The 25000-nt window shown below is 40.8% G+C and overlaps 1 protein-coding gene and 1 long non-coding RNA gene across 3 annotated transcripts in view; both read right to left on the reverse strand.

The window, feature by feature from the left end:
• Nucleotides 1-427: 427 nt before the first annotated feature.
• LOC135094516 (GPI inositol-deacylase-like) lies at nucleotides 428-17462 on the reverse strand. Of its 2 annotated transcripts, none has more exons than XM_063994675.1 (18): nucleotides 17255-17462; nucleotides 15865-16004; nucleotides 15521-15674; nucleotides 14938-15161; nucleotides 13233-13370; nucleotides 11039-11182; nucleotides 10513-10677; nucleotides 10009-10289; nucleotides 9615-9750; nucleotides 9130-9398; nucleotides 8355-8462; nucleotides 7869-7980; nucleotides 7179-7282; nucleotides 6861-7031; nucleotides 6052-6214; nucleotides 5404-5591; nucleotides 4731-4832; nucleotides 428-4558 (listed from the first exon to the last, which is right to left on the reverse strand). In XM_063994675.1, the coding sequence occupies exons 2-18, from the start codon at nucleotides 15997-15999 to the stop codon at nucleotides 4285-4287; spliced, it is 2868 nt and encodes a 955-aa protein (XP_063850745.1). In that variant the 5' UTR covers nucleotides 16000-16004; nucleotides 17255-17462; the 3' UTR covers nucleotides 428-4284. The 2 variants fall into 2 exon arrangements, with proteins under 2 accessions (XP_063850745.1, XP_063850747.1); XM_063994677.1 differs by lacking the exon at nucleotides 17255-17462 and adding an exon at nucleotides 16923-17203.
• Nucleotides 17463-24116: 6654 nt separating this feature from the next.
• Nucleotides 24117-25000, reverse strand: part of LOC135094317 (uncharacterized) — a 9277-nt gene continuing 8393 nt past the window's right edge. Inside the window, exon 5 of the long non-coding RNA XR_010263731.1 lies at nucleotides 24117-24209. This is a non-coding gene — a long non-coding RNA (uncharacterized LOC135094317). The remainder of the gene's footprint in view (nucleotides 24210-25000) is intronic.

The following is a 25000-nucleotide window of genomic DNA, read 5'->3' on the forward strand; positions in this document are numbered from 1 at the left end:
GCGCCTCTAAACTAAATGACTTGCACTACATCCTATAAATGTAAGAAATAACAGGAATATGGGACAAAGAAACCACGCAGACTTTTTTTCCAGCATACTTATCCCTGTATTTGCTTTATTTCAGCTAGTACAGTCGAAAAATAAGGACGATTTCCCTCTCTAACACTTAAATTTCGCGCCGATATGGTTTGTTTACATCCAGTGCCGAATAAGGATTGACTCGCCCAGCAAAAAGCGCTGCGCTGATATGGGATTAATTTAAGTGTTACTAACACGGTACCATTTATCAATATCTTGCTGTAGTGAGTTATTAGGGTTATTTTTTAGATCAATTAAACTCAGTGGAATGAAATGTGATTTATCTTCGTATCAATGATAACCGGTTTTAAAAGTGAACAGTAATAATTTAATTTGAGAGAGAGAGAGAGAGAGAGAGAGAGAGAGAGAGAGAGAGAGAGAGAGAGAGAGAGAGAGAGAGAGAGAGAGAGAGAGAGAGAGAGAGAGAGTGTGTGTTCAGGTGTTGACATATAATTCACTCACTCTCCCGTAAAAGAAAAATCAACAGAACAATAAACACCACAACAATTATTCATTAACTTTATTATTATTATTATTATTCATTATCCACCCTAGTTACTCCTCCTCGTCTCTTTATCGAACCACTTAGGTAGACCAGTATATGAGTGGGTCTTGGATGAGTCAAACTAACAACATTTATCATGATGCCCCTCTGCTCGTCACTACTGCGTAACAAGCGAAAGGAACCAGTCGACGTCACGTGGAGAGTAACAAATGCACGGGAAGGGGATCCTAACTCCTGCAACTCAACACTCTATCTTGTATTTGATTGTTACTGAAATGGTTATCCTGTCATTCTTATTTGCACTGGTAAAGTAAATAATAAGAAATAAATGAATGAATGGTAGTAATATAAGCAAATAACAAATGCAAGGGAAGAGGGATCCTGACTCATAACTCAACAGTCTATAGATGTTCTAAGGTTCTATATTGTGTTTGTTATTGATATGGTTGGTTCGTTTTTATTCCTAATAGTAAAATTAATTACGATAAATAATATACATAGATAAATAATATAAAGAAAAATAACATGCAGGGAAGGGCAATATATTAACCATAATTGTTTGTATTTGATCGTTACTGAATGGTTCCCACACGTCACTTTTATTCCTATTTGTAAAAAAAAAAAAAAATAAATAAATAATAACAAATAAATGAACAAATAAATAATAAAATAAATACAAAATAAAAATTAAATAACAATAATGAAAAGATCAACTAAATGCAGAAAAAGAAGAATGCTAGGCTTTATAACCCAGCCCTCTATCGGAACCACTCATCACTGGTTTGGTTTGATAGTCAACGAAATGGTTAACTGGTTTGCTTATTTTTTTTCTTTTATCTCTACTGGTAAAATAAAAATGAAATAAAATAAGACAAATAAATCAATCAAATAAAAAGACATTCTGAACCTTGTCTGCTCTCTCATTTAGGTTCTCGTAAATACTTCTACACCGTATAAGACAAAATTAACTTCTCTTCGTCAGCTTCTAGTTAACGTTTCTGCACCGTAAAATAAATGAATGAATAAATAAATAAATAAATAAATAAATAAATAAATAAATAAATAAATAAATAGCATGGTTCTCAAACACTTCTGCACCACTAAAAAGACAAAATTAACATGTTTTCTCTTTAGATTCTCGTAAATTCTGCACCGTAAAAAGACAAATTAACATGTTTTCTCTTAGATTTTCGTAAACATTTCTGCACCGTAAATCAAAAGACAAAATTAACATGTTTTCTCTTTGGATTCTCGTAAATTCTGCACGGTTAAAAAGACAAAATTAACATGTTTTCTCTTCTTACAATCTCGTAAAATTTCTGTACCGTAAAAATACAAAATTAACATGTTTTTCTCTCTTAGGTTTTCGTAAAAATTTCTGCACCGTAAAATGGACAAATTTAATTATGTCTTGTCTTTTTTCTTCCCTGTCTCCCCAGGCAAACAATTTTTACAGAGCTAAGAAAGTCTGCAAAGAATTAACGATCATAGTAGTAAATTAATTCAGTCTTAGAGTCTAGGCAAACAATTTTTACAGAGCTAAGAAGGTCTGCAAAGAATTAACGATCATAGTAGTAAATTAATTCAGTATTAGAGTCTAACTGTTGATATGAAATGTTAATAAATTGTTGCTTTTTGAATACAGGTTTTAAAATTCGTGATTGTTCTCATTGTCTCCCTAAAAATTACTATTATTATCATTATTATTATTTTTTTGCTTGTTAATAAAAAGCTTAACTTAAAATACCAACCCTGATTAAAAGAAATGTTGTAATTAACAATACAACGAACGAATTCCTGAACTGATATTGCAAAACTGAATACGTAAAAAATTAAATGCAAAAGAAATAAAATACTAACAACAATAGTGATAAAGAAAGAAAGAAAGAAAAAAAAACAACAATAGTGATAAAGAAAGAAAGAAAAAAAAAAAAACAATGAGGGAAAGGATGGAATGAAGGCAGAAAAAAAATTAATATGAAACTTTACCACTCTGCTAATTGATAAAAAAAAAAGATAGATAAAACATAGACAGATAGATAAAACACAGATAAAACATGGATATAAAACAAAGTAAATGCATCAGGCCATAACAATAATAGCAATAGAAAGAAGAGAGTTGATAGTAACCCAAATAAACCCCAAGAAGAAGAAGAAGACTTTGTACCAGCAATATGAGCACGATATCTGAGCCATTAAATATGCAGCAGTTAATAAATAAATAAATAAATAAATAAATAAATAATGCACAACCTTTGTTTTCAAATAAGGAACATTAACCAATTGGCACATGATAAAATAGGTAAATTAGATAAAATTAAATAGATCGATAAAACAGATGAAATAAATGCGTATGTAAATAAGTAATTTGAAATAAAGAAATAGATTAGATAAATTACACATATAAATAAAAAGAAAATTATATAACGAAATGAATAAAATAGGTAAGCAAAGATAATAAAAAACAAGACAAAAAAAAAGTACTTCAAATGCCCAATTATGTTAAGATAATTGAGCAAAATATCCAAATAATAAGAATAATAATAAAAAGAAAATCATAAAATAGTATTAATTGCTAGTTCACCTTTCGTAAATAGCCATAAAATATAAGTACGATAATAACAACTTGTCTTGGTGTCTCCTGCTGTCAGAGGTGTCCTAAAGATGCTCTACAGGTGCCCTACAGATGATAAACGTGTGTGTCTCTCTCTCTGGGTTAAAAACTGCCTCACTGACTATCTCGTCTCCCATCATCGTTGTCATCACCATTTGGTTCAACACTCGCTTTCTTTAATAGGGTTCCATTTATGTTTAATTAGTAGAATATGAATGATGCCTTGTACCATTATGAAATGCGCTGGAAAAATTTAAAAGTTAACTAAAACAAAGGATAAAATAAGGGAGAAATGCAAGTTGGCAGTCAAGCATTGCACCTTGAGAAGATACTGGAATACTGTTAAAATGGTGAGCCAAGCAATGCACACTGATAAAATAAAAAAAAAATAAAACACTACTGAATTAAAATAAGCAGATTTGAGAAAATAAAGATCAGATAGCATTGGAACAGTTAAATTCATAAGTTGACCACTGCACCTTCAGAAAACAAAGATAAAATTGAATGAAGCAGTTAAAATTATCAAGCATTGCACATTAAAAAATAAAGATAAGACACTAGGGAAATAGTTCAAATAATGAGCTAAGCATGTACCCTCAGAAAATGAAGATAACAAGAGATAAAACAGCACTAGAATACTTAAAATAATCAGTCAAATATTGCCACTTCAGGAAACAAAGACAGAAAGACAAGATACCACTGGAAGACCTAAAATAATCAATAAAAATCACCAGCCAAGCACTGCACCTTCAATAAAGATGAGACCAAATTGGATTATTGTTAACCTTTGAGGCTAAATGTTAACCAGATCTTACAGGACACCCTCTGACAGCCAGGCGCAACACCACCCCAGCACCTGACACACACACACACACCCACACACACACACACACACACAGACAGATAGACAGAGTAAGGAGATATGTACAACTGCTGCCCATCATAAGTAAAAACCACCTTCCTCCCACCTTGAGCTGTTATCACAAGGCCACTAAGCTCCACTCACTAACAACACACTAATCCCTGCACTAAAAAATCACTACTTTAAGTACACCAGGCGACCTCACGTGACCTCATGTGACCTAGTTTAGCTGTCCCTGGAGAGATCGCTGCCAGGGGTGGTGGCCTGCGAGTGACCCGAGTCCTCGCTGGTCAGGTTCTCCATGTACGGCTGGGTGGGAGAGTCGCAGGAGTCGGGGCTTGAGTCTTCAGGAGCTAAGGGAGCAAGGATCTGGTGGGCAGCTGTGAGTGCCAGGGCCGCCGCAACAATGTACGAGATGCGATAGGTGTGGACTGCACCGAACAGCAGGCCAACTAGCGCCAGGAAGTGAATGATGTATGACACCTGCTTGTAGTACTTCCTGTGCAAGTGTATGAAGGTTTGCTTAGAATACAACCTAACAAAATGAGAGGTTTACAAGATTAGACAAGTTTGTGGATGGGGATGATAGGTGGAAATAGGCTGGTATGTTTTATAAAAGAACTGCCATGAGTAGGCCTGATGCCCTACAAGGAAGGAGCAAAGGCTGTTACCTGTTGGGCTGCGGCATCTTCTTCTGCCACAGGAAGCAAAGGGCGAGCAGCACGATGATGGTGACCTCCCGCGAGGGGTCGTCTGTCACCTGCAGGTTGGTTCTGTGGGAAGGAGAGGCTGATGCTGGGATGATGTTTTGTGAAGGAGAGAGATGTTAAGAAGTGAAGAAAGGAGAAAACATGAAGAGGGAAGGAGGAAAGGACAAGGAACAATGTTCTGTTTTCTGAAGGCAAGAACTCAGGACAAAAGGAATGGAGGAAAGAGGGAAGAAGAAAGAAGGAATAAGGGGAATGCTGGGATGAAGAAGGAGAGCTGTTAAAATCAAAATGAATGGAAAAGGAGGAAAAAGATGAAAAGACGAGGAGGAATGTTCTGTGAAGGAGAGAGGCCAATATTCTAAAACACTTTGTTCTCTCACCATAACTATTTTCAAAGGCCACACAGATGACTGGCTGGGTTATCAAGTGTTTCTCCTGTTAATAACATAGAATCTCCTCAAGCTGTCTCAACAACAATAAAAGCACCCTTGAAAACCTGTGCAACTTCAACTAGAGCCTTTTGAAAGTAGTGAAGGTGTGCTGTAGTGTTTCAGAATACAGGACAGGAAGACTGCAGAAGACCACAGATGACCCCACACAAGGCAGAAGTGCTTCAGAATACTAAGACACAGACCTGACCAGGCGTGACCAGATGACGAGGGTGGGCAGGTGCAGGGTGGTGACGAGGCCCACCAGCATGAGCAGGGTGAGGTGGAAGTGCAGCCTGGACAGGGAGCGCTGGGCAGCCGCGTCTCTCCCCGACGGCCCTGGTATCACACACGCTGCCAGCCGCTCCACGTACTCCTCATATTGCTTAGACACCTGTGGCCGAGGGGATGGGGAGGTAGGAGAATGAGCATTAAGGAAACTACTATATACATAATCTAGTCTGTCCTGGAAACTGTATTCATCTTGTACTAAAAATACTGTCACCACAACCACACTGCCTGGATGCCTGTGGCCGATGGGGGAGCAGGAAACAAGCTTACATTACTTTATACAAATTCTGTGCTGGAAACTATACGTATCTTGTACTAAAAATACTATCATTAAGGAAATTACTGTATATATAATATAAATATATGTATATGTAATATGTAGCACTTAATCTGTGCTGGAAACCATATCTATCTTGTAATAAAAACACTACCTTTAATGTACACATAATCTAATCTGTGCTTGAAGCTGTTTCTGACCTCCAAACATGCACAGAATTACTACTTATACATAATTAACCAAAGTAATGTACCACACCACAACCACCACCACCACACCGCCTCACCTTCAGAAAGTAGAAGATGACCGCTACGCACAGTGCCAGGGTGCCGCAGGTTGAGTAAGCCAGGGAGATGAGTGCCGCTCCCACAATGATTGGCACGCGGGACAGGCCAGTCACTGCCAGGTCTGCCAGCATGTCCGTGGCTCCGATGGTGTGGCCCAGGACCCTGAGGTGGTGTGGGGTAAGCAGGGTCAGTGTTGGGTAATGTGATGTGTGTCTTATATTATCAATGTGTTATGGGATGTGAAGGATTAGAGTTGACACAGAATAGGATGCATATAAACATTTAATTTTCAGCAAGATACTAAATCAATGAAAATCAAAAGGTGACAATAAAGCAACAAGGACTTCTTTACACTCAATTACTTAAGTTAACAGAAAATATCAATAAAATACTACCTATCTATAAATCGGGCTAGCAATCCCACACGGGGCAGCCAAGACAAGGCACTACACACACACACACACACACACACCATTCACAATCTTAACTCATCAGCCCCTGGTGGAAAGGAACAGTCTCGTGGACCACCCTACTACACTCCAGGAGCTCAGGCACACCACAGCTGGCCATACACACCCACAGCAAGGCCCCACAGCACACACTGGTTCACCCCCACCCCTTCATAATGAGCCTGTTCCTCACCCTGCACCTACTCTAAAAGCATAACAAGTACAAACAATAAACACTTCTTAACACTTCTTAATAAACACTTATTCAATTACTTAGCTCGCCAAAATATATCTACAAATCGCTAAACCAAAAACTGAAAGCATTAATAGGTCACGTAGTTTTCCTGACCCGGCCTCACCTGGTCATGAAGGACTGTGCACCCTTGCCGGCCAAGAGTATCATGCCCCAGGTGAGTGCCCCCAGCAGCAGACTGAAGGGCAGGCCTCCTAGGAACAGCACAATGGGCAGCACAGGTAGGTCCTCTCCATGGGTGCTCAGGAGGGTCATGTCATCCTCTATCTCCATGTTCCTGTGCCAATACATAGGTTAGGTCAAGTCAGGTTAGGTTGCAAAGGTTAGGTACAGTTGGGTATATGACAAGTGGTCTGTGTGAGGAAAATTAAATGTACTTATTAAAGATGAATGTGGTGAAATAGCACCACACACACATACTCACCTGAGGACAAGATTGGCCACCTTAACGAAGGGCACCACAGCCAGGGGAGTGAGGGACAGCATGGAGGTGAAGAATGAGGGACAGGACCCTTGCTCTCCAATACCCTGCAAACAGAAGCACACATCACTCACACACACATACATACAAACCGCTGTCATCATCACCTGCCACTAAATGAAGTCCTGTCACTGCTGGTGTCTTTTTACCTCCTGCTACTAACTAAACTGTTGTCAATGCTCTCTCATTATCTCAAGTCCCATCAGTCACTAACACACACACAGGTGGCTGAAGGAATCTGCTAATTTTCCATTTTGTAGCTCTCGGAACAACTGGGTAAAGCTGGATTTAGATACAAGCCATAGAAAAGTATAATAAATATATCTTTTTATTACAGCATGGACAGTATATATAATCAAATGAATAAATAAGTAATAAAATATAAAACTTAAACCAGTATTATACCCTAAATAAATCTGCAATAAAACAACAAAAAAGAAAAAAAAGAACAATTACTACCACTACTACAACTATCACAAAAGACCCAGCAGTATCATCAGCACAACCACCATCACGTCCTATCTTAGCCTGACTACCATCACCACCACCATGCCCCCTATCCTGGCTTCCATACCACCACCACCACCACCATGCCCCTATCTCAGCCACAACAAGACAGTTGGTTTGTCTCACCCTCATCTGGCGTGTGAGGGAGAGCAGGAGGTGGACAGCACAGTAGGCGGGGATCTGGTAGCCGTACAGCAGCACAAGACGCCGGAACACTCCCACAAAACTCCCCTGAACGCTGCGCAACACAAGGAAGAGGAGTATTACTATGAAATCCTCAGAGTTTTGGGTTACTCTCTCTCTAAAATCTTGAATGTTATGTCGTATTCTCTCTCTCTCTCTCTCTCGCTCTTTAAAATCCTGTGAGTTATGGTGTATTCTCTCTCTAAAATCTTCAGTGTTATGGTTCATTCTCTCTCTCTCTCTCTCTCTCTCTCTCTCTACATATGTCAGTCAGGTTAACATGATTCCTACATTATTAACAAGAAAAACACTCTTGAGAATCTGGCTTATCATATCTGTGGCCTTTGAAAATAGTTGTGGTGAGAGAGCAAAGCATTTCAGAATACAGGTCTTGGTATGGCGCGCACACACACACACACACACACTTACAGGATGGTGTATGTGCATTCTGGGTTGAGGACAAACTGCACACTGGCCGTCGAGTTGGCGTTAAGGGCGGGCACATCAATCTCCGCTATATAGGAGACTCCAGAGCCACTGTGGAGGGAAGAGCAGTGATAGGACATTGACAGGTAGCTGACAGGACAGTAGGGCACATCAGAATACACTGGAATACTAACAGAACATTGACAAAATAATCTAACAGGAAGTGGATGGAAGTATGGTCACAAGGTTTTGGGAGGATAACTGAGGTAATAGGAACAGTGATAGGACGTGAATGGGAAGGTCACAGGACATAAGAGAATACATAGGAATACACTGAAACACTAACACAACAGTGAAAGATTTAATAAAGAGGCAGAAGGGAAGGCTGATAGGACGCAGACAGAATGATAACTGTGGAGAGAAGAACAATAATAAGACATACATATCTACATACATACATACATACATACAAACATACATACGTACATAGGAATATATTAGAATGCTAACACAATACTTGAAGAATTATTTAATAGAGGAACAGAAGGGAAAGTTGATAATAGTAGAGAATAATTGTGGAGGGAAGAACAATGATAGGAAGCTGATAGGATATACATACATACATACAGGATAATTAAAGGACAGTAATAGAATAAGAGAACAGACTAGGATACTTTATAGCAATTTGTAAATAGGTATAAAGTTAATGATGATGAGGAATGAAATAATGACAACTTACTCCGACAAGTGGCTATGTACAACCAACTCATCAAGTCACCTGTTCTGTATGTAGGAGATCTTCTGTGTCCAGGGGGTGTACAGCCTGGCCATGGGCACCTCCTGCATGTGGCAACTCTGGCGCGGCCGCAGAATGAACTTTAACGACTGCCAGGACTCAGAGAAGCCGTTAAGGGTCACATTGTAGGACAGGGCCTTCTGCGGGGTGGTGTCCACAACGAGGGTCTGGGTGAAGGAACGCAGGAAGGATGGCACATGCGTGGACCGCTGCCGACCTGTCTGGCTGTGCACGTCCACTGCCACGCCCACCTGTGACGGCAGGCAGGGAGTGATGTTAGGTTAGGTTAGACAGGGAGTTGCTAGTTGAGAGGGCATCTAGTATGGCTTGATTTATTTAGTTTTAGATGGGGTAATGAGAGTAAGGCTTGATTTGGTTAGGTTAGGTTAAGTTATTTAGACAGGGAGGCAATGAGTGTTAGGATAGTTTGGTTAGTGTTTAGACAGGCAGGTGGTGACACATCCCACCTTCTCATCAGATGGGGGAATGCAGACAACAACATGGGTGTAGCCGGCCTCTCCCAGCGCTGCCAGGTCCACCTCCACGGACTTCATCTTGCCCAGCATCTTCTGAGTCTTGCCGGACAGGTTGAGGCCCACCGAGCTGTGCAGGGAACACACCTCATGTTAACCCTGCAACGGCTCTGACTCAGGTTTGGTGAATGGTGTAATGCAAGTTTAGAATACAATCTTACTTAATTCACTGTTATTCTATGCATCTTTCCTTAATGACTAGCCATTCTGAGACATCTTTCCTTGTTTTACAGCCACTGCAAAACATTACACTGGCTAAAGAGAGAGAGACAGAGACAAATGCTGAAAGACAATGACTCCCCACACTTTCAGCCTCCCACAGCCTCACCACATCTGCATCCCCTTCTGAGTGGTGGTGGTGGTGGTGGTGGTGGTAGAGGCAGCACAGGCAACGACCCAGTTTTTGTTGTCCAGGTTGTTGGCGATGATGGTGGCCAGGTGGTACTGGGGATGGCCGGGCCGCAGCGGAATGGCCAGGTAGGTCTTTCGCGGGGTGGAGGTGGCAGTGTGGGTGAACTGTCTCTTAGATGCCTCCATCCACACACCCTCCTTGTCCAGCGGTATTGAATGTGGGTAGCTGGATGTTTTGTATCGTTTCCCTGTGATCTTCTGTAGGAGGTGAAGGAACTATTAAGTCTCCTATTTGGTGTTTAAGTAGCAGAGACTTGAAGGGATCTTAATGTTAGGAAAATCTGTGGAGCAATGCAGAGGAGGTGAAGGAAGTGCTAAGCTTCCTATGTGGTGCAGCAGAAACTATGAGGGAGTTTTAATGTGCAGTGTTCCGAGGCGACACTTGATGAGTAAAATTTTACGACACAAGCAGGACACAAACCCTGGAGAGGTGGTAGTCGAACACGTCGATGATATGAGTCCTGTTGGTGGTGAGCTGCTGGGTGTTGGTGTCCACACAGTCAAAGAGGGCACGCATGGTGGCCATCACCAGCTGCCAGCACCACACCACAGCCTGGTGGTCGGCTGTCAGCCAGCACGATGGGATCTGTCAATGTGTGGTGACAACAATGGTGCTTAAGACACATTCTGTATTGTAATTAGTTTTGGATTTGATTATCTAGGTACTTCTCTTTTTGTTTTGTTTTTGACTCAAGTAATGAAGCTGTTTTGACTAGTGAGTGATGTAATGAAGCTGTTTTGACTAATGACTGATGTAATGAAGCTGTTTTGACTAATGACTGATGTAATGAAGCTGTTTTGACTAGTCACTCAGATGTAATGAGGCTGTTTCTGATCACTATCCTGAACCAACACAAAGTTTTTGATGTTCCCACTGGTCTCCTTTTATCTACTCAACTAACTTCTAATTAAACAGTGCCAGGTCCTCCCCAGCAGTAAAGCCTCACATTGGCAGTGGTGGTAGCCAGGTCAGCGAGGGGGGTGTTGGTGTGGGATGTGGGCACCTGGATGTCGTTCCTGCCGCCGCCCACCGTCAGCAGCACCACCTCCTTTAGGTCAAAGTCGCGCTCCATCATCCAGAAAGTGTTCACCTGAGGGAGAGAGGAACGGGTCACTCAAAAATGTAAGACAGAGTGAGATAACAGTCTACCTTCACAACACTGGCAAGGATAAAAGGTAAGTTAATGGGAAGCAGAATGAAACAGCAGTCCATCTTCACATCACTGGCAAGGATAAAAGACAAGTTAATGAGAAGCAGAATAAGATAACACATCCCATCTTGACAACACTGGCAGAGGTAAACAAGAGAGGTTACTGGCAAGGAGAAGCAGGAGATAACATGTTCCGTCTCCACAACACTGGCAAGGATAAAGACAAGTTGATGAGAAGCAGAATGAGATAACACGTTCCATCTTGGCAACACTGGCAGAAGTAAAAAGAGGTTACTGGCAAGAAAAAGCAGATAACATGTTCCATCTCCACAACACTGGCAAGGATAAAGACAAGTTGATGAGGAGAGTGATATAACACATTCCCAAGCAGAATGCGGAGGCGATACATTCCATCTTCACAACACAGGCAGGAATAAAGATAAGTTAATGAGAAGCAGAATGCAATAACACGTTTCCATCTTCACAACACTGGCAAGATAAACATGAGAGGTCAGTGAGAGGCACAGTGAGGTCAACAAACAGTCTCTCACAACACTGCCAAGAATAAACAAGATTATTAACACAACACTGGCAAGATAAACAAGGCATGTTATTGACAAGCAGAATGAGGATAGGACATGTTCCCATCTTGGCAATACTGGCAAGGATGAAAGACAGGCCAATGAAAAGCAGAATGAGGTGATAACACTATATAACATTCCATCTTCACAACAATGGAAAGATAAACAAGAAACGTTATTGACAAACACAACAGGATAACACATTCCTCGTTGACGATACTGGCAGATAAAACAATCCGGGTTACAGACAGGCAAAGTGAGGTGAACAAAACACTCTTTCACAAAACAGGCAGGAATGAATAACACATTCCTCGTTCACGATATTGGCAAGATAAACAATTAAGGTTATAGACAGGTAGAGTGAGGTGAACAAAACAGTCTATCTTCACAACACAAGGCAGGGATTACCAGCATGACAAAGGATCTGGCAGAGGGTCGCCACACACAGCGTATCAGGTGGACAGCCCCTGCCACAAGCCCACTGACTGTCGGCAAAATTATTATCATGGTGAGTGAAAGGTCAAGCTAGTGTCTTACTGGGGAAGTGTGGTGTGATGGGGTGATGAGTGATGGGAGGCAGTATGATGGGGATATGAGTGGGATAGGTATGATAGGTGTGATAAGGTTAGGTACAATGGGGGATGAGAATTAATAAGGATAGCTATGAGAGAGGAGTAACAGGGATGTGTGAGAGAAATGAAGCATGACAGAGGGTAGGTATGATAGGTGTGACAGGGGTGAGGTGTGTTAGGGCTGGGGTGTGATGGGAGTGAGAGGTGATGGAGCTAAGGTGACAGGGTGAAGTGTGAAAGCAGCGACATTTAACAGGACTAGTGTAATATGAGTGGAGAGAGGAAAAAAAAAAATAAATAAATAAATAAAAATAAATAAATAAACTGCTAATCATTTTGTGTCATTATTACTAACACACACACACCCACCCACACCCACACACACACACACACACACACACACACACACACACACACAGAAGCCGTGATAGATGGAATGGATATACAGAAGGTGGAACATGCAAGGAACAGCCAAATTTCAAAAGATGGAAAAAAAAAAGCAAAGATGGAAACAAGACAAGCCAAATATTCATCTCATACTGCAACTTCACACTGCAACACTTTATAAACAAACACACAGAACATAGTTAGGAAAATACAGTGAGAAAATGATAGAAAATAGAACACAACAAGCATAATGCACTACAAGTAAGACCACAACAAGATAAGGACTCTCTCTCTCTCTCTCTCTCTCTCTCTCTCTCTCTCTCTCTCTCTCTCTCTGACCTTCATAATTTGGGACCTTTTTTACAGTCACAGGTAAGAACATTCTCTCTCTCTCTCTCTCTCTACACTGATCTCCATATAGGGACCCTCACACACACACACACTACTAACCTTATCATAGAACTTCTGGATGTATGGGTCAAGGATGAGGACAGGGCGGGTGTGTGGTGTGGCCTGGGTGATGATGAGGGGAGCCATGGCGGCTGTCACCTGCTTGGTTGTGTACACCGCCCTTGCCACCATGCCACCCTGGGGAAGACACGGTGATGTAAGTACTCAGATCTTCCCTATGGTAGTTTCTCTTTGTCTGTTTGTCTCTCTCTCTAATACCATCCTTGCTACTATGGCATATACAAAAACCAGGCTTACACACACAAACACACACACAGTTGATGAAAAAGATAATTACATAAAAGCAATTTTGATTCAGGAAAGGGAGATCGAGTCACGAATCTACTGAGCTTCTATACGAGAGTAACAGATGGCGTGCAAGAGAGGGACTGATGGGTTGACACGGTATACCTGGATCTCAAAAAAGCATTCGATAAAGTTCCCCACAAAAGCCTTGTGTGGAAGCTAGAGAATGGAGAAGGACTAAAGGCAGCAACACTGAGATGGATGGAGGATTATTTACAAGGGGGAGAAATGAGAACAGTAATCAGAGACACTAATTCAAGTTGGTGCAAAGTAACAAATGGGGTACCACAAGGATCTGTGTTGGCACCTGTTATGTTTCAAATATATGTAAATGATACGACAGAGGATCTAAATAGTCATATAAATTATTTTGCTGATGATGCAAAAATATTGAAAATAATAAAGGGTGAAAATGACTGCAAGGACTTACAAAAGGATATTGATAAGATACATGCATGGAGCTAAAGATGGAAACTAGAATTTAACGCCAGAAAATGCCACATGTTAGAAATAGGAAAAATTAAAAGAGACCCTCATGGAAGTATAAAAAGGGAGGAGAAATAATAACAAAAAGTAATGAAGAAAAAGATTTGTCAGTAATGATTCAGGACACACTATCACCTGAAAGGCACATAAACAGGATATTTGGCTCTACAAACAGCTTGCTATCAAACATTAATGTAGCATTTAACTATTTAGATAAAGAAATTATGAAGAAAATTATAACAAGCATGGCATGACCTAAATTGTAGTTTGGGCTCCATGTAGAAAAAAAGTTATACGGAAACTGGAAAGAACACAGAGGATATCGACAAAGATTGTACCAGAATTGAAAGACTTAAGCTATGAAGAAAGACTTGAAGAGATGGGATTACCAACACCACAAGAGAGAAGAGAAAGACGAGACCTGATAACAATGTAGAAATTAGTAAACAATATAGAAAGAATAGACAGAAATGACTTGGTACCCCAGATGGAGGAGGGAGAGAGACAGATGATGGGGCATGGGAAGAAAATAAAGAAGAGCGGATGTTCAAGTGACATCAAGAAACACAGCTTCCCATACAGAAGTACTGAAGTGTGGAATGATCTGAAGGAAGAGGTGGTTGTGGCAAACAGTGTACACATGTTTAACGAGATACTGGATAAATATGGTTACGGAGACCAGACAAAATGAGCTTTGCCTCGTGCCCTGTACAATACAACTAGGTATATACACACAATAGTCAGCCAGGCCACCAAGACTCACCAGAGTGCCCACCAGGATCACAAAACAAACTAAGAAAAAAGCAAGCTATCTTAACACAATCACACAACACAAAAACTATCTAACATATACACACACACACACACACACACACACACACACACACACACACACCTGGCCAGCAAGACTCACCATGGAGTGTCCCACCAGAATGACACTCTCCGGCTTGCCCTTCTGGCCCTCATACAACCCAAGGATGTGTTTGATAGCAATGGACACAAACTCCGTCTGCCGTTCCAGCACTGCCCCGTACAGCGCCGCCAGCTCCTCATTCAGGTCCACCGTGAAGAAGTTGAAGTGGAAGTTGATGCCGTCTTCGAAGGACTTACGGTATGCGACAGAGGCCAAGGAGCGCACTGAAGGAGGGGACAGAGGTGCGGTGAGGTGGTAAAGTGTGGGGTTATGTTGACTTCTGCTGAGTTAACACTTTCCCTGCAATCTGGTATGGTCTTTCCTTAGTACTAAATATTCTGAGGTTTTCTTTTTGCTTCACAGTCATCTCTGAACATTTCACTGTCTAAAAATTGCTAAATCTATTATTTTAATTCCATTTTTTCTTTCTTGTCAAAGCTTATTAAGATTTTGTTGCTTCAAGTACTGTGAGGTGTTGCACGTTGGTGTACTTATTATTCTCCAGATCCTTCACCAATGCTTGATATGTGCAATCCCTTCATGACAATACACTTACTTCCTTCTTACTTAATTGTTCACTCACCCTGCTTGTGGGAGCCTCCATTGCCTGGCACAAAGAGGACGGGCACACCAGCATACTTCTTATCCTCCAGGTCCTTCACCAGATCGCCCTCTCCATACACATAGAGGCCATACAGCGGGAACTGCTTGGCCACCTCTGTCAGCAGCTGGATGGGCTGCGGGGGAAGGCAGGGCAGGATTTATTGCTTGATTTGACACACACTACTCACAAGAGAGTATGAGAGACTATTGATTATGTAATTCCTTTAGAACACAAGTGACCAAAGTGAGAAGAGACTGTAATGATTTTGTATTCTTTAGAAAGTAATGCAACACAACACAACACAACACAACAGTGCAACTCACAATGAAGTGTGGCTTCTGGAACATGTAGGTCATCTCACACCTGTTTGGCTCCAGGTTGAACAAGTGTTCATACCCTCCCAGTGTGAGGAGGGTGGCCAGCATCCCGGCTATCACAAGCTTCACCTCAAATGCCATCACCACTGCAGGGAAACCATCAATTAGACACTGGAGCTCCCTGCCTGCTTCTCTATTTCCTCCTTCCCATGACTTGAACTCTTTCAAAGGGGAGATTTCAAGACACTTATCCTTCAATTTTTGATGATTCTCTTGACTGGTGCCAAAGTGGGGGAGAAAAAAAAGAAAAAAAAAAAAAAGTGCTCTGTAGACACAGCTAACTCTCTGTAGGTAAACCATCAAATAGACACAGCTGGCTCTCTGTTCACACAATACATAGGGACTTGCCACAGCAAGAAAACCATCAGTTAGAGACAAATGCCTCGTAGTTCACACAATAAACATGGGCTTGCAGGCATCTCATAAACAGAAATCATGCATGAGGTGTATTTTATATATATATATATATATATATATATATATATATATATATATATATATATATATATATATATATATATATATATATATGGCAAAAAATATGATGCCTTTTAAAATTATGATCTGGGCAGGGAAGGAATCAACAGTGAAATTAAAGAACTGAATTAACATAAACCCAACCTAAACTAACCTAACCTACATTAATGTACACCTAACCTAACCTCAGCCAACCAAGCCCTCGGAAGAAAACGCAGAGGTTATTTCAATATTATCCATCTTTTGTTTTAATGTATGTATGCATATGGTGGTAGTTAGCTTTGGAAACCCCATTAACTGTCCAATGTTGCTGAATGTTATGATGATCACAATATAGCCCTTGATGTTATAATAATCACAATATATGCCAATTATAAATGCACTGAGCTTGTAACTGAGGCGTGTGTCCCTCTCAGTAAATATCAAAACAAGATGACGTCTTTCTACCCCACAAAAAACACATCACTCAAAAAAACACCAAAATTAAGAGAAAAACAAAATTTCATCCTGTACCTAACAAGACTCACCTTCCAACTACCACTTCAGATACAAGGATAGTACGCCACTGGAAGTCTAGACGGCTGGTGAATGAAATTGAAGAGCAAATGGACCACTCCCAGGTAATGCAGGTAAGAGCCTAGTGGACCATTAGTAAGGGCACCATCACTCCCAGGTAATGCAGGTTAGAGCCTAGTGGACCACTAGTAAGGGCACCATCACTCCCAGGTAATGCAGGTAAGTTAATTAAGGTGAGAATCTATACGGCCAGAAGTCTACCTGCCTTTTCTAATTAGTTATCGATAAGAACTTGATAATTTGTACCTTATAGTGTCACACACACACACACACACACACACACCTTTCCAGTCATGAGATCACCTCAGCTTCCTTCCTCTCCCTCTTGTCCTCTTCACATGCGATTTAAAGGTACTCTTATTTCACGCTTCGGCAGGTGTGTCTACAGGTGTGGATGGTGTGAGAGCGGTGGGAAAGCCGTGTTGTGTTTTGCCGGGAAAGATTAAGACTTCCCTCTCACTCCTCTCCCTCCCCCTGTCTACCGCCTCTCGCTCTCACGGACCCCTTTCCCCCTTCCGCCTCCCCCCCGCCTCTCTCGCGCTGTCTCACGCCTCTTCCTCCCTGGCTCTCCCCCCCCCCCCTTCTCTCTCTCTCTCTCTCTCTCTCTCTCTCTCTCTCTCTCTCTCTCTCAAACTGATTTCCTCTCCTTTCTCCCCCTTATCTTTCCCGCCTTTTTTTTCTTTCTCTTTATCGCTGACACCCTTCCCCCCCCCCCTCTCTCTCTCTCTCTCTATATATATATATATCGATACCGTGAAGAGAGAGAGAGAGAGAGAGAGAGAGAGAGAGAGAGAGAGAGAGAGAGAGAGAGAGATTAACAGCTACGTGCACCAAGACAGACAGGGCCAAACACAGCCAGTAGAGTGCCATGGCCCGGTGCCAGCTTAATTACTCCCACCACCAGAATTAGTAACATTCCGCAAAGGTTATACAGTGTGGTACACCTTTTGATTACTTAACTTGAGGCGGCTACACCTTGAGAGAGAGAGAGAGAGAGAGAGAGAGAGAGAGAGAGAGAGAGAGAGAGAGGGTGTCAGCGATATATATATATATATATATATATATATATATATATATATATATATATATATATATATATATATATATATATTATCTTTGTATCTCTCAGGTTTCTTGTAGTTTCCCGGTGTCACTTTTTGATCTGCAGCATAATGAAAGAACAAGCAATGTACATCATATCTTGTTTCCTATTCCAATTATAATAATATACGTGTTATTAGTGAATCCAGTCTTTTTAATTAACTTTTGAAGAGTATTTTTTAGTATCTGTGTGAAGGTTTGTATATGGAAATGTTATAAAGAAAATGTCCTTAAAACGATGGAAATAAGAGTTTAAAATATGAAATTTATACTGAAAGACGCCGTTAATTAAAATTTCATAACTGAAGGACTGGATTCACTAAGATAATAAATACACAGTCGTGCTCATCACTTTCAACGGAGCACATGCATCAAGGAAGAGTTAAATATAATAAATCCACGTGAGACCTCATGAGCCAAGCCAAGCCATCATCGCCTTCATGGCAAGGCGCGCTGCTGTGTGGGAGGGAGGAGTATGTTAATGTGTTGGGTTCTTGATCATTATTAGAAGCCACAAACGTCTCGTGTCTTAACTCGCCTATAGTTTTAACAGGCTCTAGTGGAAGTTATTGGGGTTTTCAAGGGGGTTTTCGAGATTCTGGGGATAACATAACAGGCTCTACTGGAGATTATTGAGGTTTTCAGGGATGTTTTCAATTTTCTGGTGATAGTTCAAGCGATTCTAGTGAAAGTTGCTAAGTTTTTATTTAGATTAATCGAGAGAGAGAGAGAGAGAGAGAGAGAGAGAGAGAGAGAAACTCGACTTATCATCTGTGACCTTTGAAAATGTTTTTTTTTTTCTTATGTAGGAAGGACACTGGCCAAGGGCAACAAAAATCCAATAAAAAAATATGGAAAATCAGCAAAATACCTCATCAGGTCCCTCCAACTAGCAGAGGCAAAACGCCAGAGGCACCTTCGCTTAGGGGGATCCTGAGGAGGCATTGGAGCGATAGGACAAAATAAAGATATGAGATTGTGATCGGAGGAGCCCAACCGAGAAGAAAGGGTGACAGCATAAGCAGAAGGATTAGAGGTCGGGAAAAGGTAAAGAATGTTGGGCGTATCTCCAAGACGGTCAGGAATACGAATAGGGTATTGCACCAATTGTTCTAGGTCGTGGAGGATAGCAAAGTTGTAGGCTAGTTCACCAGGATGGTCAGTGAAGGGAGAGGAAAGCCAAAGCTGGTGAACATTGAAGTCTCCAAGAATGGAGATCTCTGCAAAAGGGAAGAGGGTCAGAAGTTTGGAAGTTAAGTAGTCAAAGAATTTCTTATAGTCAGAGGAGTTAGGTGAGAGGTATACAGCACAGATAAATTTAGTATGAGAGTGTAGCGGGACACAAGTCACCGCTCCTAGCACTCCGTTTTCTGTAGTAAATTCACCCTTCCGTTTTCACTCTCTCTACTGCACAGACTTTCGTCTTTCATCCCTTTTTTCCTCACTTTTTACATATCTTACTTGTACACATTCTGTGCACGCTCTTTGACACATGTGTTACACATCTTATCAATACATCATATTACTCCTTTCTTCACACAGACATACACACACACTTACACCTCTCGCTTGAGCGGCGAATTCCAGGCGGCCAAGTAGCACCTCACCTTCGCTACACATCTTCCCTCCTCTTGTCCTACACCCTCACGCCTCACCTCTCTCATCCTGCCTTATTTCTCTGAACGTGCGTTTTCCTGGGTGAAGACAGTTAAAAAATAACCAAGTTTACTTATCTCCCCAGAACTAACCAGCTCTCCATCTGCTGCCTTTAATGGACCTACAGTATCTCATTCTTCGTCCTGTATATCAGATAAAATCCCTTGGGGTCCGTCTTCGCCTGGCTGGCTACCTTTCATAATTGTCCTTAGCTTTCCTCGTTAACTTCCTGACTGTTCTAATTCCTTGTCTTTAAAACTTCTTCACCTGCCCTTAATCTCTTATATATACTTCTCTTACGCCATATATAATGCTTTAACCTAGCAGCCATCCACTTAGCGTATTTTTTTTTGATATTGTTCTATACGGGATATTTGCTAACTGACCTGTATGAACTCTACGAAATATTTATACAATTCATCTACATTTACTTCACCTAATCCCCTCATCTCGTCCTCTACCATCCTCCACTCCCTCGGCTACTCGCCTCGACCTCACCTCTCTCATTTCAGCATGACCTGACATTCCAACATACACCTATCTCCCCCTTCCGGACACATCTGTAGCGGGACACAAGTCACCGCTCCTAGCACTCCGTTTTCTGTAATATTTTCACCCTTCCGTTTTCGCTCTCTCTTCTGCACAGGCTTTTGTCTTTCATCCCTTCTCTCCTCACCTCCCACCTCTACCTGCGTGACTGCTTCTTCCCTCAAGCAAGACTTAAAAAGTCCTCTACTGAGCACAACAGAGGACAAGCCTAACCGATTGTTGAATGGAGGGAGTGGACCTTGTAAGGTGTGGTTTGATCCACAGGTCAATTAATCATTCCAAGGGGTTAATAGCGTGTGACCTCGGTGGAAGGTCAGGCTGAGGCCCTAATGAAGTCATAATCCTGTCGTGCTAATCCTTCTTGAACTGTTTTCACCCCCAAATTGGCACCTAAAACTTAATCCTGCCTAACAGGTATTACATTACTAAATAAACGGTACACGCCAAGAAACCTATTAAAACAGGTGGGGATCACAAGTAACTTTTTTCCTGCTGTTCATACGAGGGATTTCCCAAAATAACAGAGCCCCCTGTCGAAGATATTATTTACATGGTTGTTAGTTCACATCAATACATTACGAAGCCTACTCCAGTGACCGACCTACCACACCTTGATGTATTATTACACATTACACACTACACTTGCGAAATGGTATTGCATTAACATAACATTAAACATTACGTACCGTTCAATTAAACGGTAAACTTACCTGCAAGTAGTCATTCTTAAATACTTTTCCTGATATCGTGCTCGTTATCATGTATTACGAAATAGTGGTCTTTCCTTTTTTTTTTCTTTCTTACTGCAATTACTATGCTACATATTTCCTTGATAATGCCGCCCTTCACGTTGCTGGCATCATTCAACACCCACATTTAAAAAAAAAAATATACCATTTAATCACTATGCATAGGCAGACCCGCTAGAATTTGGCCAACAGCATTCCTAGAAGGGGCACTTCCACTTATCTGGGCAAATAATCAATTCATTACTTTCTCTCTCCATCCCTCGCAGATTCTTATCCATGTCCGCCAGTCTTTGCCCCCCATACAATAATTCTTTTATCCACTATTTCTCCTTATTCCTCCTTCCCACTTCTCTAAGCCCGTCTCATCTATAACTTAAAAACAAAGAATATTACATGCCTAGCCATCTACATTTGTCTGGAATATTTTCTCTTCCTGTACTGTTTTCTTGTTCTTCGTTACTCTTGTTATGGTGGATCTCATTCTCAATTTTGATTCTCTAGCCACATTTTCCGTCCTTTATATTCTGTATTTTCTTTTCTTTGTATATTTGTTAATTTTGTGCTCGTAGGAACTCTACCTCCTACCTCATCTGGCAACTTATAGCGCTTGCGCTCGTCCCACTCTGCCTTCTCCGTTATGTTTACTCTCGTTAAGACTCGTTTTTTTTTTTTTTCTTTTCTTAACCTCCCCCTCAAATTCTCTCTTCCCCGTGTCGTGGGTAAACTTTTATTTCCCCCCAGAATATGTATGTATGTATGTATGTATGTATATATATATATATATATATATATATATATATATATATATATATATATATATATATATATATATATATATATATATATATATATATATATATATATATATATATATATATCACACAAAACAAACAAGTACAATAATAAATATACAGCAACATTTTAAAAACACCATTCAAACTCTACTGAATAATGGTGGTAGTGGTAGTAGTAGCAGTATAGTAATAGTAAAAATAAATAAATAAATAAATAAATACATAAACTCTACTGAATAATGGTGGTAGTGGTAGTAGTAGTAAAAATATACAAATAAATAAATCCTAATAATGAGTGATGCCACAGGCTACAGGGCCATGTAGCACTGTGGTTAGGATATAGTCATACTGGGTGGGTCTATACATTTTATAATAGGTGAAAAGTATAGGTGCAGATCATAATTGTAAGACGCAATAATAGTAACAGCAATTACAAATTATATAATAATAATAATAATAATAATAATAATAATAATAATAATAATAATGTTATAATAAAGACTGAAATAAACACAACTATAATACATCATAATAATAATAACAGGCCAGTGAAACCCATGGGAATACAACGGAACGGCGCTCGGGAATACAACGGAACGACGCTCAGGAATACAACGGAACGGCGCTCGGGAATACAACGGAACGGCACTCGGGAATACAACGGAACGGCGTTCGGGAATACAACGGAACGGCGCTCGGGAATACAACGGAACGACGCTCAGGAATACAACGGAACGGCGCTCGGGAATACAACGGAACGGCGCTCGGGAATACAACGGAACGACGCTCAGGAATACAACGGAACGGCGCTCGGGAATACAACGGAACGGCACTCGGGAATACAACGGAACGGCGTTCGGGAATACAACGGAACGGCACTCGGGAATACAACGGAACGACGCTCGGGAATATGACGACGGAACGGCGCTCGGGAATACAACAACGGAACGGCGCTCAGGAATACAACAACGGAACGGCGCTCAGGAATACGACAACGGAACGGCGCTCAGGAATACAACAACGGAACGGCGCTCAGGAATACAACAACGGAACGGCGCTCAGGAATACAACGGAACGGCGCTCAGGAATACAACAACGGAACGGCGCTCAGGAATACAACGGAACGGCGCTCGGGAATACAACAACGGAACGGCGCTCAGGAATACAACAACGGAACGGCGCTCAGGAATACAACAACGGAACGGCGCTCAGGAATACAACGGAACGGCGCTCAGGAATACAACAACGGAACGGCGCTCAGGAATACAACGGAACGGCGCTCGGGAATACAACAACGGAACGGCGCTCAGGAATACAACAACGGAACGGCGCTCAGGAATACAACGGAACGGCGCTCAGGAATACAACGGAACGGCGCTCAGGAATACAACGGAACGGCGCTCAGGAATACAACAACGGAACGGCGCTCAGGAATACAACGGAACGGCGCTCGGGAATACAACAACGGAACGGCGCTCAGGAATACAACAACGGAACGGCGCTCAGGAATACAACAACGGAACGGCGCTCGGGAATACAATGGAACGGCGCTCGGGAATACAACAACGGAACGGCGCTCGGGAATACAACAGAACGGCGCTCGGGAATACAATGGAACGGCGCTCGGGAATACAACGGAATGACGCTCGGGAATACAATGGAACGGCGCTCGGGAATACAACGGAATGACGCTCGGGAATACAACGGAACGGCGCTCGGGAATACAACGGAATGACGCTCGAAAATACAATTACAGAATAACACTCAGGAGTACAGAACAATAATAATAATAATAATAATAATAATAATAATAATAATAATAATAATAATAATAATAATAATAATAACAATAATAATAATAATAGCAACAACAATAATACAGGAGAATTTTCCCAGTTAACAACAGGATAAACAGTAAACATTAATCATTACTACTACTACTTCTACTATTACCACTACTGCAATGGAAAAAAAAAAAAAAAAAAAAAAAAAAAAAAAAAAATAGATAAAAAAAAATAATAAAAAAATAAATAAATAAATAAATAAAAATAAAAAAAGGACCTGTCACATGTATGCTTGACAGATTCTTACACTTTCCCTTATTGACCAGCACCTCCTGATGTAATCCTTGATAAAATAACATGATAATGGTAACAACAACAACAACAACAACAACAACAACAACAACAACAACAACAACAACAACAGCAGCACCAGCATAAAATAACAAATAATAATAATAATAATGAATAAACCAATATGATATCAATTACATGAACATTAAACACCATACTGCTTTTAGGGTTTAAATCTCTCTCTCTCTCTCTCTCTCTCTCTCTCTCTCTCTCTCTCTCTCTCTCTCTCTCTCATTCTGTGTGCATATTCAAAACTGTAGTAATATAGTAGTAGTAGTAGTAGTAGTAGTAGTAGTAGTGGTAGTAGTAGTAGTAGTGGTAGTAGTAGTAGTAGTAGTAGTAGTAGCAGCAGCAGCAGTAGTAGTAATAGCAGTAGTAGAAACAGCAGCAGCAGCAGCAGCAGCAGCAGCAGTAGTAATAGTAGTTAGTAGTAGTAGTAGTAGTAGTAGTAGTAGTAGTAGTAGTAGAAGTAGTAGTAGTAGAAGTAGTAGTAGTAGAAGTAGTAGTAGCAGTAGCAGTAGCAGTAGTAGTAGTAGTAGTAGTAGTAGTAGTAGTATTGCTGTTAATAATTGTACTAGCAGTAGTAGTAGTAGTATTGCTGTTAATAATTGTAGTAGTAGTAGTAGTAGTAGTAGTAGTAGTAGTAGTAGTAGTAGTAGTAGTAGTAGTAGTAGTAGTAGTAGTGTTGCTGTTAATAATTGTTGTAGTAGTAGTAGTAGTAGTAGTAGTAGAAGTAGAAGTAGAAGAAAAAGTAGTAGTAGTAGTAGTAGTAGTAGTAGTAGTAGTAGTAGTAGTAGTAGTAGTAGTAGTAGTAGTAGTAGTAGCAGCAGGAGCAGCAGCAGCAGCTGTAATAGTGGCTTCCTTTTCTCTCATTATTATTAAAGCAAACCAAAATAAAAAATAATTTGACTTTAACTGAAAAGAATTTTTTGATCACTTAAAATAGTAGTAGTAGTCGTAGTAGTAGTAGTAGAAGTAGTAGTAGTAGAAGTAGTAGTAGCAGTAGCAGTAGCAGTAGTAGTAGTAGTAGTAGTAGTATTGCTGT

This window comes from Scylla paramamosain, chromosome 45 (assembly GCF_035594125.1).
Source record: "Scylla paramamosain isolate STU-SP2022 chromosome 45, ASM3559412v1, whole genome shotgun sequence".
In the NCBI taxonomy this organism is placed as follows: Eukaryota; Metazoa; Arthropoda; class Malacostraca; order Decapoda; family Portunidae; genus Scylla; species Scylla paramamosain.